General features: G+C 44.5%; 1 protein-coding gene across 1 annotated transcript in view; it reads right to left on the reverse strand.

Moving 5' to 3' along the window:
• Positions 1 to 13,147, reverse strand: part of CELSR3 (cadherin EGF LAG seven-pass G-type receptor 3) — a 192,911-nt gene that overhangs the window by 3,111 nt on the left and 176,653 nt on the right. Inside the window, exons 31-35 of the mRNA XM_030206760.1 lie at positions 10,149 to 10,285; positions 6,669 to 6,775; positions 6,220 to 6,393; positions 4,902 to 5,102; positions 1,559 to 2,714 (exon numbers count right to left, since the gene is read on the reverse strand). Coding sequence (XP_030062620.1) covers positions 1,559 to 2,714; positions 4,902 to 5,102; positions 6,220 to 6,393; positions 6,669 to 6,775; positions 10,149 to 10,285 — 1,775 coding nt within the window. The remainder of the gene's footprint in view (positions 1 to 1,558; positions 2,715 to 4,901; positions 5,103 to 6,219; positions 6,394 to 6,668; positions 6,776 to 10,148; positions 10,286 to 13,147) is intronic.

Consider the following 13,147-nt stretch of genomic DNA (forward strand, 5'->3'; position numbering starts at 1 on the left):
CCTCTTCATCTTCTTCCTTCGATGGATGCATTTCCATATCCCACTGGTATGTGTTTAATTAAAGCTACTGCGAAGCTCATCACCACCATGAGAAAAATATTTAAAATGTATGTTCCTTTTTCTGATATTAGTATTTGGTTTAATTCATCCATTAAATTAAGTAAGTCTACTTTAAACTGGCCACTGTGGCAGGAAAAAGGTATATGGTCATTATCTCAAATTACTGTATGTAATGATGTGACTTCTGCTGAATCTGCTTGTCTACAATGTAATTTAACTACACTTGATGCTGATTCTTGGCGTTCCCTCTCTAATGTCTATCAAAATTTGTTGCAAACCACGGGTGGTCAGTCAGATGCTGCTAATTTTACTACCTTTTGTCATACAATGCTAATGGGTAATAGGAAAGCATCGAGAATATACAAATGTATACATGACTCTTTCACAAACTCTTGAGCTCCAACATAGATGGGAGTTGGAATTGTTCTGTCATGATGAAATTGATTGGCTAACCCTTTGGTCTAAATCCAAAAGACCCACTTTCTCTGCTGGTATAACACAATCATCATTTTTTGTTCTTCATAGAGCTTATTGGACTCCTTTCAAATTGTCTAAACTAAATAGATCAACATCTCCTCCAAAATGTTGGTCTTGTTCTGCTCCTGTTGGTCACCTGAAGCATCTACTCTTTGAATGTTCCCATGTGTCCACCTACTGTAAATTAATATGGAAAAGAATATGTCCAATAATTCCCTTCTCCTCGCCTGTTGGTTTGACATATGATGTGATAATACTTCGTTCTTCAACCCCTAAACTTACACTTGAGGATCAATAACTTCCGGAAGTTACTGAAGACGCACCTGTTCAAAGAGACTTACAAAAATTATCCTTCTTAATGATTTGATTCCTAATCTATACCAGAACCAACTATTATTGATCCTTAAATTTGATTATTTTATCATAGTATCATTATCAAATATTGAACCTTAACCTGCTCCTACTTACATGTTATGTATAATCATTTTATTTACCTTATTCACCTAATATTCTTGAACATTAATTGTAACAGTATGCTGAACCACTTACTTTGTTAATGATGATGCCATTGCAACATAATGTAAGCCACATTGAGCCCGCAAATAGGTGGGAAAATGTGGGATACAAATGCAGCAAAATAAATAAATAAATAAATAAATATCAAAAACTTTTTGATATAATGATGGCTCTAGCCACTCATCTTATAACATTTCATTGGAAAACTAATTTGCATTTGAACTTTTGTGAATGGTGGAGTCAGCTTTGTACTATTAGAAACTATGAAGAATCTGCAGCTTTTAAATTTCATCAATTGCCTACTTTTAAGAAGCATTGGGCTCCTTTTGATCATTACATCAAAACATCAGCATCTTCTAGAGATTAGATTTTTATATTTATACTTAAATTGTCACATTTATCTATATGTAATGCATTTCGTTTTGTTGTATGTTATATTGGTTTAAATTTTCTTGAAAACTCAATAAAAATGAACTCTAGACATGGCTGAAGAGGAGGTACTTACTCAGAATCTGGAGATAGATCAGGGATACTATGGGATGTAGCTGAATGAGGTGTTGAAGGGCACAGCACAGAAGGAGTTGAGGAATTCTGCACTGCAGAAGGCGTTGTCGTATTATGCGGGGCCGAAAAAGTAGAGGAGGACTGCACATTGGAGAGGACGGATGAATTAAATGAAGCAAGGATGGAAGAAAGGATATCTAGTTGCTCAGTGGAAGGATATCGACTGGAAATTGCTTCTAGATTTTCTCTAGAAGGCTGCCTTCTAGAAAGAGGTTCATTATCTCTAGAAGGAAGTCTACCAGACAGTGACTCTAGATTTTCTCTAGAGGGCTGCCTTTGAGAAAGAAGCTCCAGGTTTTCTCTTGATGGATGTGTACTAGGCACTATACTCAGATGTTCTCTGGAATTAGATCTTCTGGATAAAATATCCAGCTGTTCGCTTGAAGTTTGCCTAGCAGATGCTAGTTGGTCCCTTGAAGGCTGTCTTTTAGAAAGCAGGTCTAGATGTTCTCTAGATGTCTGTCGATTTGGTAAAGTGTCCATTCGATCTCTCGATACTTGCCTTGTAGGCAAAGTATTTAGCCATTCTCTAGACACTTCCCTTACTGGTCCACAGTCTATCCGTTCTCTTGACCCAACCCTACTGGGTATTGTGTTTAGATGTTCTTTAGAACCCTGCTTTCTGCTTAGGGAATTCAGGTGATCTCTTTGATCATTTCTACTACTTGACATGTCTAGATTGTCTCTGGAACCATGTCTGCTTGGTATACTTTCCAAGTGTTCCCTGGACCCATGCCTGCTGGGAATAGTGTCCAAATGGTCCCTTGATCCATGCCTATTTGGTATGGCATCCAATTGCTCATTAGAGGCATGTCTGCTGGGGACTACTTCTAACAGTTCTCTGGAATTGTTCCTACTTAGTTGTTCTTTAGACATCTGCCTTCTCATCAACATATCAAGCTGCTCACGAGAAGAATATCGACTAGCTGGCTGGGACAGGCTGCCTGCTCCGGAGTACATCCTGCCATAAGAGGCTGCTGGCACGGCTCTGTGGCCCAGAGTAGACGTTTTATACCAGGAGAGTTCATTAGTCATCCTGCCCACAGATGACAAGCCTTGGAGAGCTTGTGGATACTGAAGACGGTTCTTCAAAATTCCTATATCAGAAAACAACGTAAAGAGTTAAAAAGGTCACCGCAACATACACTACATACAAATTCAAGTTGAAAGGTCACTTACCTCGATTCACTTTGGTCTTCAATGGAAAACAATGAACATGTAATCATACTTTTAAGCTGCTATGAATCATACACTGAGCAAGTGCAGAGACCTTATTACCTACATTTTACATCTAGCAAATGATGGGTTAAGTATAATAAGAGCTGTTATGGGAGGAAATTGGCCTGAAGGGAAACTATTCGGACCTGATGGGCCATCAGAGCTTGTAAAGATGCTGCTGCAAAGAAGTCCACTGGCAGAAGGACTATATTCATCCAACTGTTGAAAACTCACCTATTTAGGGGCCTTTTTACTAAGTCGCATACGCATGCCCAACGCCCGTCAGTTTGGAGTTACCGTCCGGCTACTGCGAGGCCCGGGCAGTAATTTCATTTTTTATGCACATCCACTATGTACGCCAGAAAATAATTTTTAGTTTCCTGTGCACGGCGGAAACCGGGCGGTAATCGTCATTCTATGCGCATAGACGATTACTGCACAGTTACCGCGCAAGACCTTACTGCTAAGTCAATGGCTGGCAGTAAGGTCTCAGACCCAAGATGGACACGTGGCAGTTTTATTTTGCCGCACGTCCATTTTCAGCAAAATTTTGAAAAGGCCTTTTTTACAGGCGCACTGAAAAATAGATCTGTGTGCACCCAAAACACACACCTACACTAGCGCAGACCATTTTTCGGCACACCTTAGTAAAAGGATCCCTTAATTTGGCTTGCTGTATTTTAGGCATGTTATAGCTTTTGGTGCATTACATCTTTGAGCAAGAGACTTTATTATCTTGCAAGTTGTTATTTTTGTGTTTGATGGTGTTGGTATGTTATATTGTTTGTTTTATGTTTGTTATAATGGTTTATTTGTTTTTATGATATTGTATTATGTATGTTATTGTGTACACACCTAGAACCGTGGATAGCGTGGTTAATAAAGATTTTAAATAAATATCCATATACACACAATGTGTTAGCTACTAAGGGACCTTTTTACTATGCTGCAGAACGCGCTAGTGTGTGCTCACCACAGCTTAAAATGGCTTACCAAGGAACGTGCTCAGGCCTCCTGTGGTAAGTTTCAAATCGGTGTGCATGGAAAAAAAATCTGTATGTTTTTGTTGGAGGGGGAGTGTCTGGGGGGGAGTGAAGAATAGGCATTCCTGTGCTAATGAGTTAGCATGTTTGCATTACTCCGCACTAGCTGGTTAGCTCAGGAATACTGCATGAGCCCTTACTGTCTACAAAATAGGCGTTGGTAAGTGCTCAGACGGTCATTGTTTCGAACAGCTGCGCAGTAATGGACTTAGTGTGCAGGAAAATTCTGCATAAGTGCACGCTAAGGCCACTTTTTCTGCAGCTTAGTAAAAGGACTCTGTAGTTAGTTAGTGAGTTAGTTAGGGCCCCTTTTACTAAGACGCAAAAGGCTCTAATCGCGCCCAACACGTGCCAAAATGGACTTACCGCCCGACTACTGTGTGGCTCTTGCGGTAATTTCATTTTTGGCGTGCGTCCGCTACGCGTGTCTGAAAAATATTTTTTATTTTCTGGCGTGCATAGCGGACGTGTGCCAAGTGGCATCTGACGTGTGTAGGTCATTACCAACCATATTCTAGGTCTATGGCTGGTGGTAAGGTCTGAGACCCCAAATGGACGCGCGGCAATTTTCATTTTGCCGCACATCCATTTTCGGCAAAGATTTTAAAAAGGCATTTTTAGTAGGTGCGCTGAAAAATAATTCTGTGCGGGCCCAAAACCCGCGCCTACACTACCACAGGCCACTTTTTACCAGGCCTTTGTAAAAGGACCCCTTAGTTAGTTAGTTATAGAAAATATTTAGTCCACCAATCCAGGGAACCCCCTTTTCATAGCGGATGGACTGACTGAAATGTGCCATGAACCTGCATATAAGACTAGAACCTGTCCCCCATTTTCCTGAGCTTTCTACTTACGAAATGTAACTCATATTTGCTCAGATTGCTGTCTACATTTCTTTATATGCTTTGGGGCAATCCATAAGTACATAAGTGTTGTCATACTGGGACAGAGCGATCTGTCCTCTCTGTGCTTTTTGCTGTGTAATTAAATTATGCAACTATGCAATAACAGGCGTTCCATTACCTTTTCTTTGCCGATGGGACTGCGTGAGTGAGTTCTCATCTCCGCTAGTCAGTGATAGTTCTGGCTGATTGTTATTTGCTGCGTCCTTGGTGAGATCAAGACCCAACTTCCTTTCAGATCCCCATTTCTGCAGGGAGCAGGGGTGAACCTCACACTCTCCCAGAGCCGGCCAATAGGACATCAGGTCGTTGCCATCCACATCTAGAAGAATACATTGCAAAAAAGACAGTCTGGTAGATAATGATTCACACGGCTGGAAACTCTTCTTTGCTGATGAAATGAAACCAGAACCACAGGCCCGGGAACAGGGGGAGCCACAGGTGCCATGGCATCCCCCAAATTTTGCTACGTTTCCTCTCTCCCCATGAGGCCTTTCTTTTCTTACCTTGCTGTTGGTGTGGTAATGCCGATACAGCCCGTCCACTTTGAATGGGCTGCGTCCCGCTAGTGCAGTTTTGTAAAAGGGGGCCTAAGTTTGGCATTAGCAAGCACAAACTGCACGGAAAAGAATTTTTAAATTTTTTTCCGTGAAGGGGGCATATCAGAGTGCAGAGAGTGGGTGTTTCTGCAGTAATCAGTTGGCACATCTACATTACTGCGCACTGATTAGCGCATGAGCCCTTACCACCTCCAAAATGGCAGACAGTAAGTGCTCAGGCTCTCGGCAGCCCTGTGCCACTTTTCTACATCTTCTTTCTTTATACCTTGCCCATTTTAGTTTACAGTAAATCAGGGGCGTATCTGCGTGGGGCCACAGGGGCCTGGGCCCCCGCAGATTTCGCCCTGGCCCCCCTCCCCGTCGTCAACCCTCCCCCGCTGCTTACTTTTGCTGGCGGGGGGCCCCAACCCCCGCCAGCCGAGGTCCGACCCGCAATCTCCATATTTCGTCTTCCTCCGTGGCCATGTGCTTCAAGGAAGTAACGCTGCAGTGTTGATTCGTTGAATCCAGTTCGGCGTCTGACGTCGCAGCACGTCAGACGCCGAACTGGATTCAACGAATCAGCACTGCAGCGTTACTTCCTTGAAGCACATGGCCACGGAGGAAGACGAAATATGGAGATTGCGGGTCGGACCTCGGCTGGCGGGGGTTGGGGCCCCCTGCCAGCAAAAGTAAGCAACGGGGGAGGGTTGACGGCGGGGAGGGGGTGGAGAGAGGCGGCGGCGGCGGGGGGGGGGGGAGGGAGGCAGGCAAAAATGTGCCCCCCCTCTCTGGCTCTGGATCCCCTACTGCCGGATTCCAGATACGCCCCTGGAGTAAATTATATTACCTTGCCACAAAAGTATTTGGAATTATTTTGAAACGTTTCTCAATATTGACCTTTGGGTGAAGTGTTGAGTGGGTTAGTGAGCAGCCTCTCACTATGAGCCGCTCGCTTGAATTGACGCTGGAATCTGCCACGGAGACGCACATTCTCCTCGCTCTCTGATGAAGGGATCGATAGGCTACGCTCCTCGTCCAGCGACAGGTCACTGTCTGAGTCTGAATCTTGTCCTACGAAGGAAGACAAAGGAGGAAAGGGTTACACTGTTCTATCCTTCAAACCAAAAAGAGCAGGTGGCTAAAATACCCTTAAATCATTGCATATTGTCTTCCTGGAAATCTGCACATGAAGATCTTTTGTTCAATGGTTAAATGGTATGAAAAATTCAGGGGCTTTCATTTTTTGCATATAGCTTTTAGATGTTTTGCTGAAATGTAAGACCATAAGTTTGGGGCAGGGAATTTTACAGGGATTCTTTACAAATCAATTCCACATTTAACCTTACCTCCACCTGCATCCCGGTGAAACATGGCTACGTCAAGGTCAGTCGGACCAGCGTGACCCAATAGGCTGTGATCCAAAGTTGATCCCTGTCGAGCTGCCATGTTATCTCTTAAATGAATTATAAACAAATCAATCCTTGTATACAGTAATATACAAATACAGTAGATGACAGCAGAAGAAAACCACTTGGCCCACCCACTCTGCTCAGTTGTACTACCTTGCAGCCCTAGAATCATGATCACTTGTAGAATATCACTCATTAGCCAAGTTGGTCTTTGTTTTCTCCTTTATTGACTCTTTACCATCCTGGTTAGATAAGCATTAAAATCATGTACTTAGTCCCCACAAGGCATATCCCCTAAATGCACCCTCACCAAAGGAAACATGTAATGCGACACCTGCCAGCGAGCCTTCTCAGGTGTAGCCTCCGTACTCTGAAACACATTCCCAAAGGAATGGGATATACACCGAGGGTCCCTAAATGGGAAGACACTGACTGCTTCATCTCAAAACAGCTGTGAAAAGACTTTTGCACTTTTAAAAAGACACAGGCTCAACCTGCATGGAGTAGCTGTTATAACTCTGGAGGGCAGTGGCGTAGCCAAGGGTGAGCCCGGGTGGGCCCAGGCCCACCCAATTTGAGCTCAGGCCCACCCAGTAGCAGCACACCTATGATGTGGCTGGCAGGGATCCCCAAGCTCCACCAGCTGAAAACTCCCAACAACTATCCCTCCTGAATACCATATAAATAGAAGATCTTGGCCTGCAGCAAGCAGCGACTGACATATACTGTTCACACCAGCCCCACAGCCTCCCCTTTGATGTATTCCTGCCTATGTGGAAACAGGAAGTTGCATCAGAGAGAAGGCTGTGGAGCCAACATGAGCACTGCGTATTAGTTGCTGTTCGCTGCTGGTGAAAATCTGCTATTTAAAAGGTATGCAGGGAAGAGGGATGTTTGAGAGACCATATCGCATGCAGGTGAGAGAGGGAGAGACCAAATCACTCGTGGGTGTCTGGCTACGCCCCTGCTGGAGGGTAACCTTTATGGAGCGCTAGTTAAACTCTGAATGAAGGCACAGACAATAACCTGCATGAAACAGTACTGGGTAGACTAGATGTGCAGCTTTGGTCTGTATCTGTCATCATTTACTATGTTACAGTGTTACCTTGGTCTCATCCTCAAGTAGTATCTGAATTCCTATTTCATCTTGAAAGCTATCATGTATGACGACATATTTTTGTTGACCCAATGCAATGTATCACCGCATACAATGATACACTATATACATAACCTGAAAAGTCATATATAAATGTGAGGTACAGAAGGTGAGCACTGGAGAAACTGTTTTATAGCTATAAGTTCTAGACAAAAGGCTGAAATCTTGGACATGAAGAACTGTAGCTGGTTTACAGGAAAGAAAATGATCAGTGATATCATACAGATTCCTCTATACTGCTGAAAAAGACAGGGCAGGTTACAGAGTGACATCATCCACCGCATGACGAAAAATGAAGTCAAGCATGACTTAGCTGACGGAAAAGAAATGAGATCTATTCGACATATTTAACACAGAAAGATGGTGCAATAAAAATATCCCCCCCAAAATGGAGTATCAAATAAAATAGTAGCCAAACAATTTAAATCAGTACAATACAAAAAGAAAGAGGCTCTTATAAAGTACACATAAATGAAAATAATGTTATTTATTAAACTGAGAAACAATCACATCTAAAACACCCCCCCCCCCCCCCAGAAATCTTAATGCCTTGGTCACAAAAATAAAGCTAATCTCAAAACTGAGTAAAATGAAAATGCATTCCCCTTTCAATTTATACAAGAATCTTTCTTAACCATACAATTACTATTACAATTATTCTATAGTTGGGTTCATAAGATTCTTGTATAAATTAAAGAGGAAATGTGTTTTCACTTCACTCAGTTTTGAGGTAAGCTTTATTCTTGTGACCAGGGCATCGAGGGCCAATTTTACAAAACGGCCGTAAGCTCAATGCGGGCTTACTGTACATAAGTACATAAGCACCACCATACTGGGAAAAGACCAAGGGTCCATCAAGCCCGGCATCCTGTCTCTGACAGCGCCCAATCCAGGCTTCAAGAACTCGCCAACCCCCCCCCCCCCCAAAATGTAATAATGTTCAATGGACTTTTCCCTCAGGAATCTGTCCAAACCCCCTTTAAATTCCGTAAGGCCAGCTGCTGTCACTACATTCTCCAACAACGAGTTCCAGAGTCTGACTACATGCTGAATAAAGAAAAACTTTCTCTTATTTGTTTTAAATCTACCATATTCTAGCTTCATCTTGTGTCCCCTGGTTTTGTTGTTGTTTGAAAGTGTAAACAAACGCTTCACATCTGTCCGCTCTAATCCGCTCATTATCTTGTAGACTTCTATCATATCACCCTTCAGCCGCCTTTTCTCCAAGCTGAAGAGCCCTAACCTTCTCAGCCTTTCCTCATAGGGGAGTCGTTCCATCCCTTTTATCATTTTCGTCGCCCTTCTCTGCACCTTTTCTAATTCCTTTATATCTTTTTTGAGATGCGACGACCAGAATTGGACATAATACTCGAGGTGCGGTCGCACCATGGAGCGCTACAACGGCATTATAACATCCTCGTGTTTGTTTTCCATCCCTTTCCTAATAATACTCAACATTCTGTGCGCTTTCTTAGCTCGCTAAAAAGGAAGTACTGCTGGGCTGCTGCAGTAGCCCAGCGGTAGTTTCCACCCCCAGCGCACCGTCATATCCGGCGCTACAAAAATATATTTCTTTTTGTAGCGCCGGTATGTACCTGGCGGTACACGGTAGGCCGAGTTAGCGTGGGAGCCCTGAGGTGACAGTAAGGGATTCCCCCATGAAATGTCCGCGTGGCAAGTGCTTCACTTGCCACAAGCCATTTCTTTAAAAAAAAAGAAAGACCTACCTTTTACTCACTGCGGTAAAAGGGGGCCTCGGTGAGCGTCAAAAACATGCATCAACGCCAGCGCAGACCCCCTTTTGCAGCAGTTTGGTAAGGGGTCCTCAGATTTCTAGGGTGTGCTTTAGATGTGATTGTTTCTCAGTTTAATAAATAACTTTGTTTTATTTTTGTTGTTGTGTTGTATTAATGTGATAGAAAAATGGAGCATTTTTACTATTTTTGTAAGGTTCCCTTGTCAGACATAAATATTGCTGAAATAAATCAACGGTTTATGCAAACGATCACCCTGCTAGTTCCACAGGGAGCCCAGCAGAAAATCCTGGCTTAGTTTTTATAAAGAATTACTGTGATCCCCTTTTACTGAGGCATGCTCACGTTTTTAGCATGTGCTAAAATTGGGCGCGCTAAACGTTAGAGACGCCAATGCATTCCTATGGGTGTGTCTAAGGTTTAGCGCGTGCCCGATTTTAGCATGCGCTAAAAACGTGAGCTGCCTCAGTAAAGGACCCCCTGTGTTGCTCTTCTGAGCACTCATACCTGAGAAAGCCCCGCTTGCTGGAGTGAGTGCGTGCAGAGCGGACGCTGCTGACCGAGGAGATGGTGGAGGCCCCCAGCGTGATGCGGATCAGGCCACTTTCCTCAAATAAAGATGTGTTATTATAGGAATTTGGACCCTTGAGGAGAAGGAAACAAAATATATAAAGCCAAGAGGACACAAGGTATTTTTCTGTGAGTTTTATTAAAATCCATTGGTGAAAGAACGCAGAAACTGACCGGTTGTATAACTACCTTCTGGGGAAAAAACCCCTCAGATGATGCACCAGTGGCTAACGTTGGTCGGCTGCCACCCGGAGCGGATCGCCGCTGTGCACCCCCCCCCCTGCCACCGGATGCAGCAGCGTGTCGTCCCCCCCAGGCACATCGACACCCCCCCCCCCCCGGGTGCATTCTTACCTGCTGGGAGCAACCCCGTGGCTGTCAGTTCCACTGGTTCCCTGCTCCCTCTGCCCCGGAACAGGAAGTAACCTGTTCCAGGGCAGAGGGAGCAGGGAACCAGCGGAACTGACAGTCGCGCGACTGCTTTCTGCATCTCTCCCACGGCGTGCAACTGGGGCGGACTTCCCCAACCGCCCCGCCCTTGTTACATCACTGTGGTGCACTATGGGGTTCTTTCACTAAAGCTGCGTTAAAAAGTAGTCTTAGCACATCCTTACATTAATTTTTCCCGTAAATTAAGGACATTTTTACTGCGGGAGTGAAATGGCTGATTTTCCATTTTTTTCTATGACTGGCCAGGCGGAAACATTTATACCAGCCTGTGACACCCCAAGCAAGGGGCGAGTGTGGGCCGGTGGAATAGCACAGCCAGACAAGGGACATAAGTGAAAACAAGTGTTTTATCTAGTTTAATCCTGAGGCCTGTTATGTCACAGGACCAGGCACAAAAGACAGAATGCCTCTGTAGTTCTATAAACAGTCTTAAGCAGGTCTCAGGCTGGCAAGGCCTGAACACAGTCTGTGGTTGGTAGAGCGACCCCGCCCCAAACACAACCTGCGAGCCTTTCTCGCTTCTTCTCCGAGTACTAGGGTCTGGCTCTAGCCAGACCTCAGAGCAAGGCTGGTCAGTCTCAAACAAGAAGCAAAAGCGATTTACCTCAGCTAGGTCACAATTCTTACCCATAGGTGATTGGTGGCATACACTGGGGCTTCGATTCCTTCTCTCTGAATTTCCTTAACCTCAGTAAGTAAGACAGGGCCAGAATATTTCCTGGTTTAGGCTCAACCCCTCTTCTTAGCTCACTTCCTCCTAGGCGGGACTTTCTCTTAAGGTGGCTCAGGCTGCCTAAGGGACTGTTCTTAAGGGTGAGGGGCAGAGTTCTAGCCTAAGTGCTCACTCTCACAGTTAGGCAAATAACTGTAGCCTTACAGTGGGGGAAATAAGTATTTGATCCCTTGCTGATTTTGTAAGTTTGCCCACTGACAAAGACATGAGCAGCCCATAATTGAAGGGTAGGTTATTGGTAACAGTGAGAGATAGCACATCACAAATTAAATCTGGAAAATCACATTGTGGAAAGTATATGAATTTATTTGCATTCTGCAGAGGGAAATAAGTATTTGATCCCCCACCAACCAGTAAGAGATCTGGCCCCTACAGACCAGGTAGATGCTCCAAATCAACTCGTTACCTGCATGACAGACAGCTGTCGGCAATGGTCACCTGTATGAAAGACACCTGTCCACAGACTCAGTGAATCAGTCAGACTCTAACCTCTACAAAATGGCCAAGAGCAAGGAGCTGTCTAAGGATGTCAGGGACAAGATCATACACCTGCACAAGGCTGGAATGGGCTACAAAACCATCAGTAAGACGCTGGGCGAGAAGGAGACAACTGTTGGTGCCATAGTAAGAAAATGGAAGAAGTACAAAATGACTGTCAATCGACAAAGATCTGGGGCTCCACGCAAAATCTCACCTCGTGGGGTATCCTTGATCATGAGGAAGGTTAGAAATCAGCCTACAACTACAAGGGGGGAACTTGTCAATGATCTCAAGGCAGCTGGGACCACTGTCACCACGAAAACCATTGGTAACACATTACGACATAACGGATTGCAATCCTGCAGTGCCCGCAAGGTCCCCCTGCTCCGGAAGGCACATGTGACGGCCCGTCTGAAGTTTGCCAGTGAACACCTGGATGATGCCGAGAGTGATTGGGAGAAGGTGCTGTGGTCAGATGAGACAAAAATTGAGCTCTTTGGCATGAACTCAACTCGCCGTGTTTGGAGGAAGAGAAATGCTGCCTATGACCCAAAGAACACCGTCCCCACTGTCAAGCATGGAGGTGGAAATGTTATGTTTTGGGGGTGTTTCTCTGCTAAGGGCACAGGACTACTTCACCGCATCAATGGGAGAATGGATGGGGCCATGTACCGTACAATTCTGAGTGACAACCTCCTTCCCTCCGCCAGGGCCTTAAAAATGGGTCGTGGCTGGGTCTTCCAGCACGACAATGACCCAAAACATACAGCCAAGGCAACGAAGGAGTGGCTCAGGAAGAAGCACATTAGGGTCATGGAGTGGCCTAGCCAGTCACCAGACCTTAATCCCATTGAAAACTTATGGAGGGAGCTGAAGCTGCGAGTTGCCAAGCGACAGCCCAGAACTCTTAATGATTTAGAGATGATCTGCAAAGAGGAGTGGACCAAAATTCCTCCTGACATGTGTGCAAACCTCATCATCAACTACAGAAGACGTCTGACCGCTGTGCTTGCCAACAAGGGTTTTGCCACCAAGTATTAGGTCTTGTTTGCCAGAGGGATTAAATACTTATTTCCCTCTGCAGAATGCAAATAAATTCATATACTTTCCACAATGTGATTTTCCGGATTTAATTTGTGATGTGCTATCTCTCACTGTTACCAATAACCTACCCTTCAATTATGGGCTGCTCATGTCTTTGTCAGTGGGCAAACTTACAAAATCAGCAAGGGATCAAATACTTATTTCCCCCACTGTATATCAGTATTCCATA

This window comes from Microcaecilia unicolor, chromosome 6, assembly GCF_901765095.1.
Source record: "Microcaecilia unicolor chromosome 6, aMicUni1.1, whole genome shotgun sequence".
In the NCBI taxonomy this organism is placed as follows: Eukaryota; Metazoa; Chordata; class Amphibia; order Gymnophiona; family Siphonopidae; genus Microcaecilia; species Microcaecilia unicolor.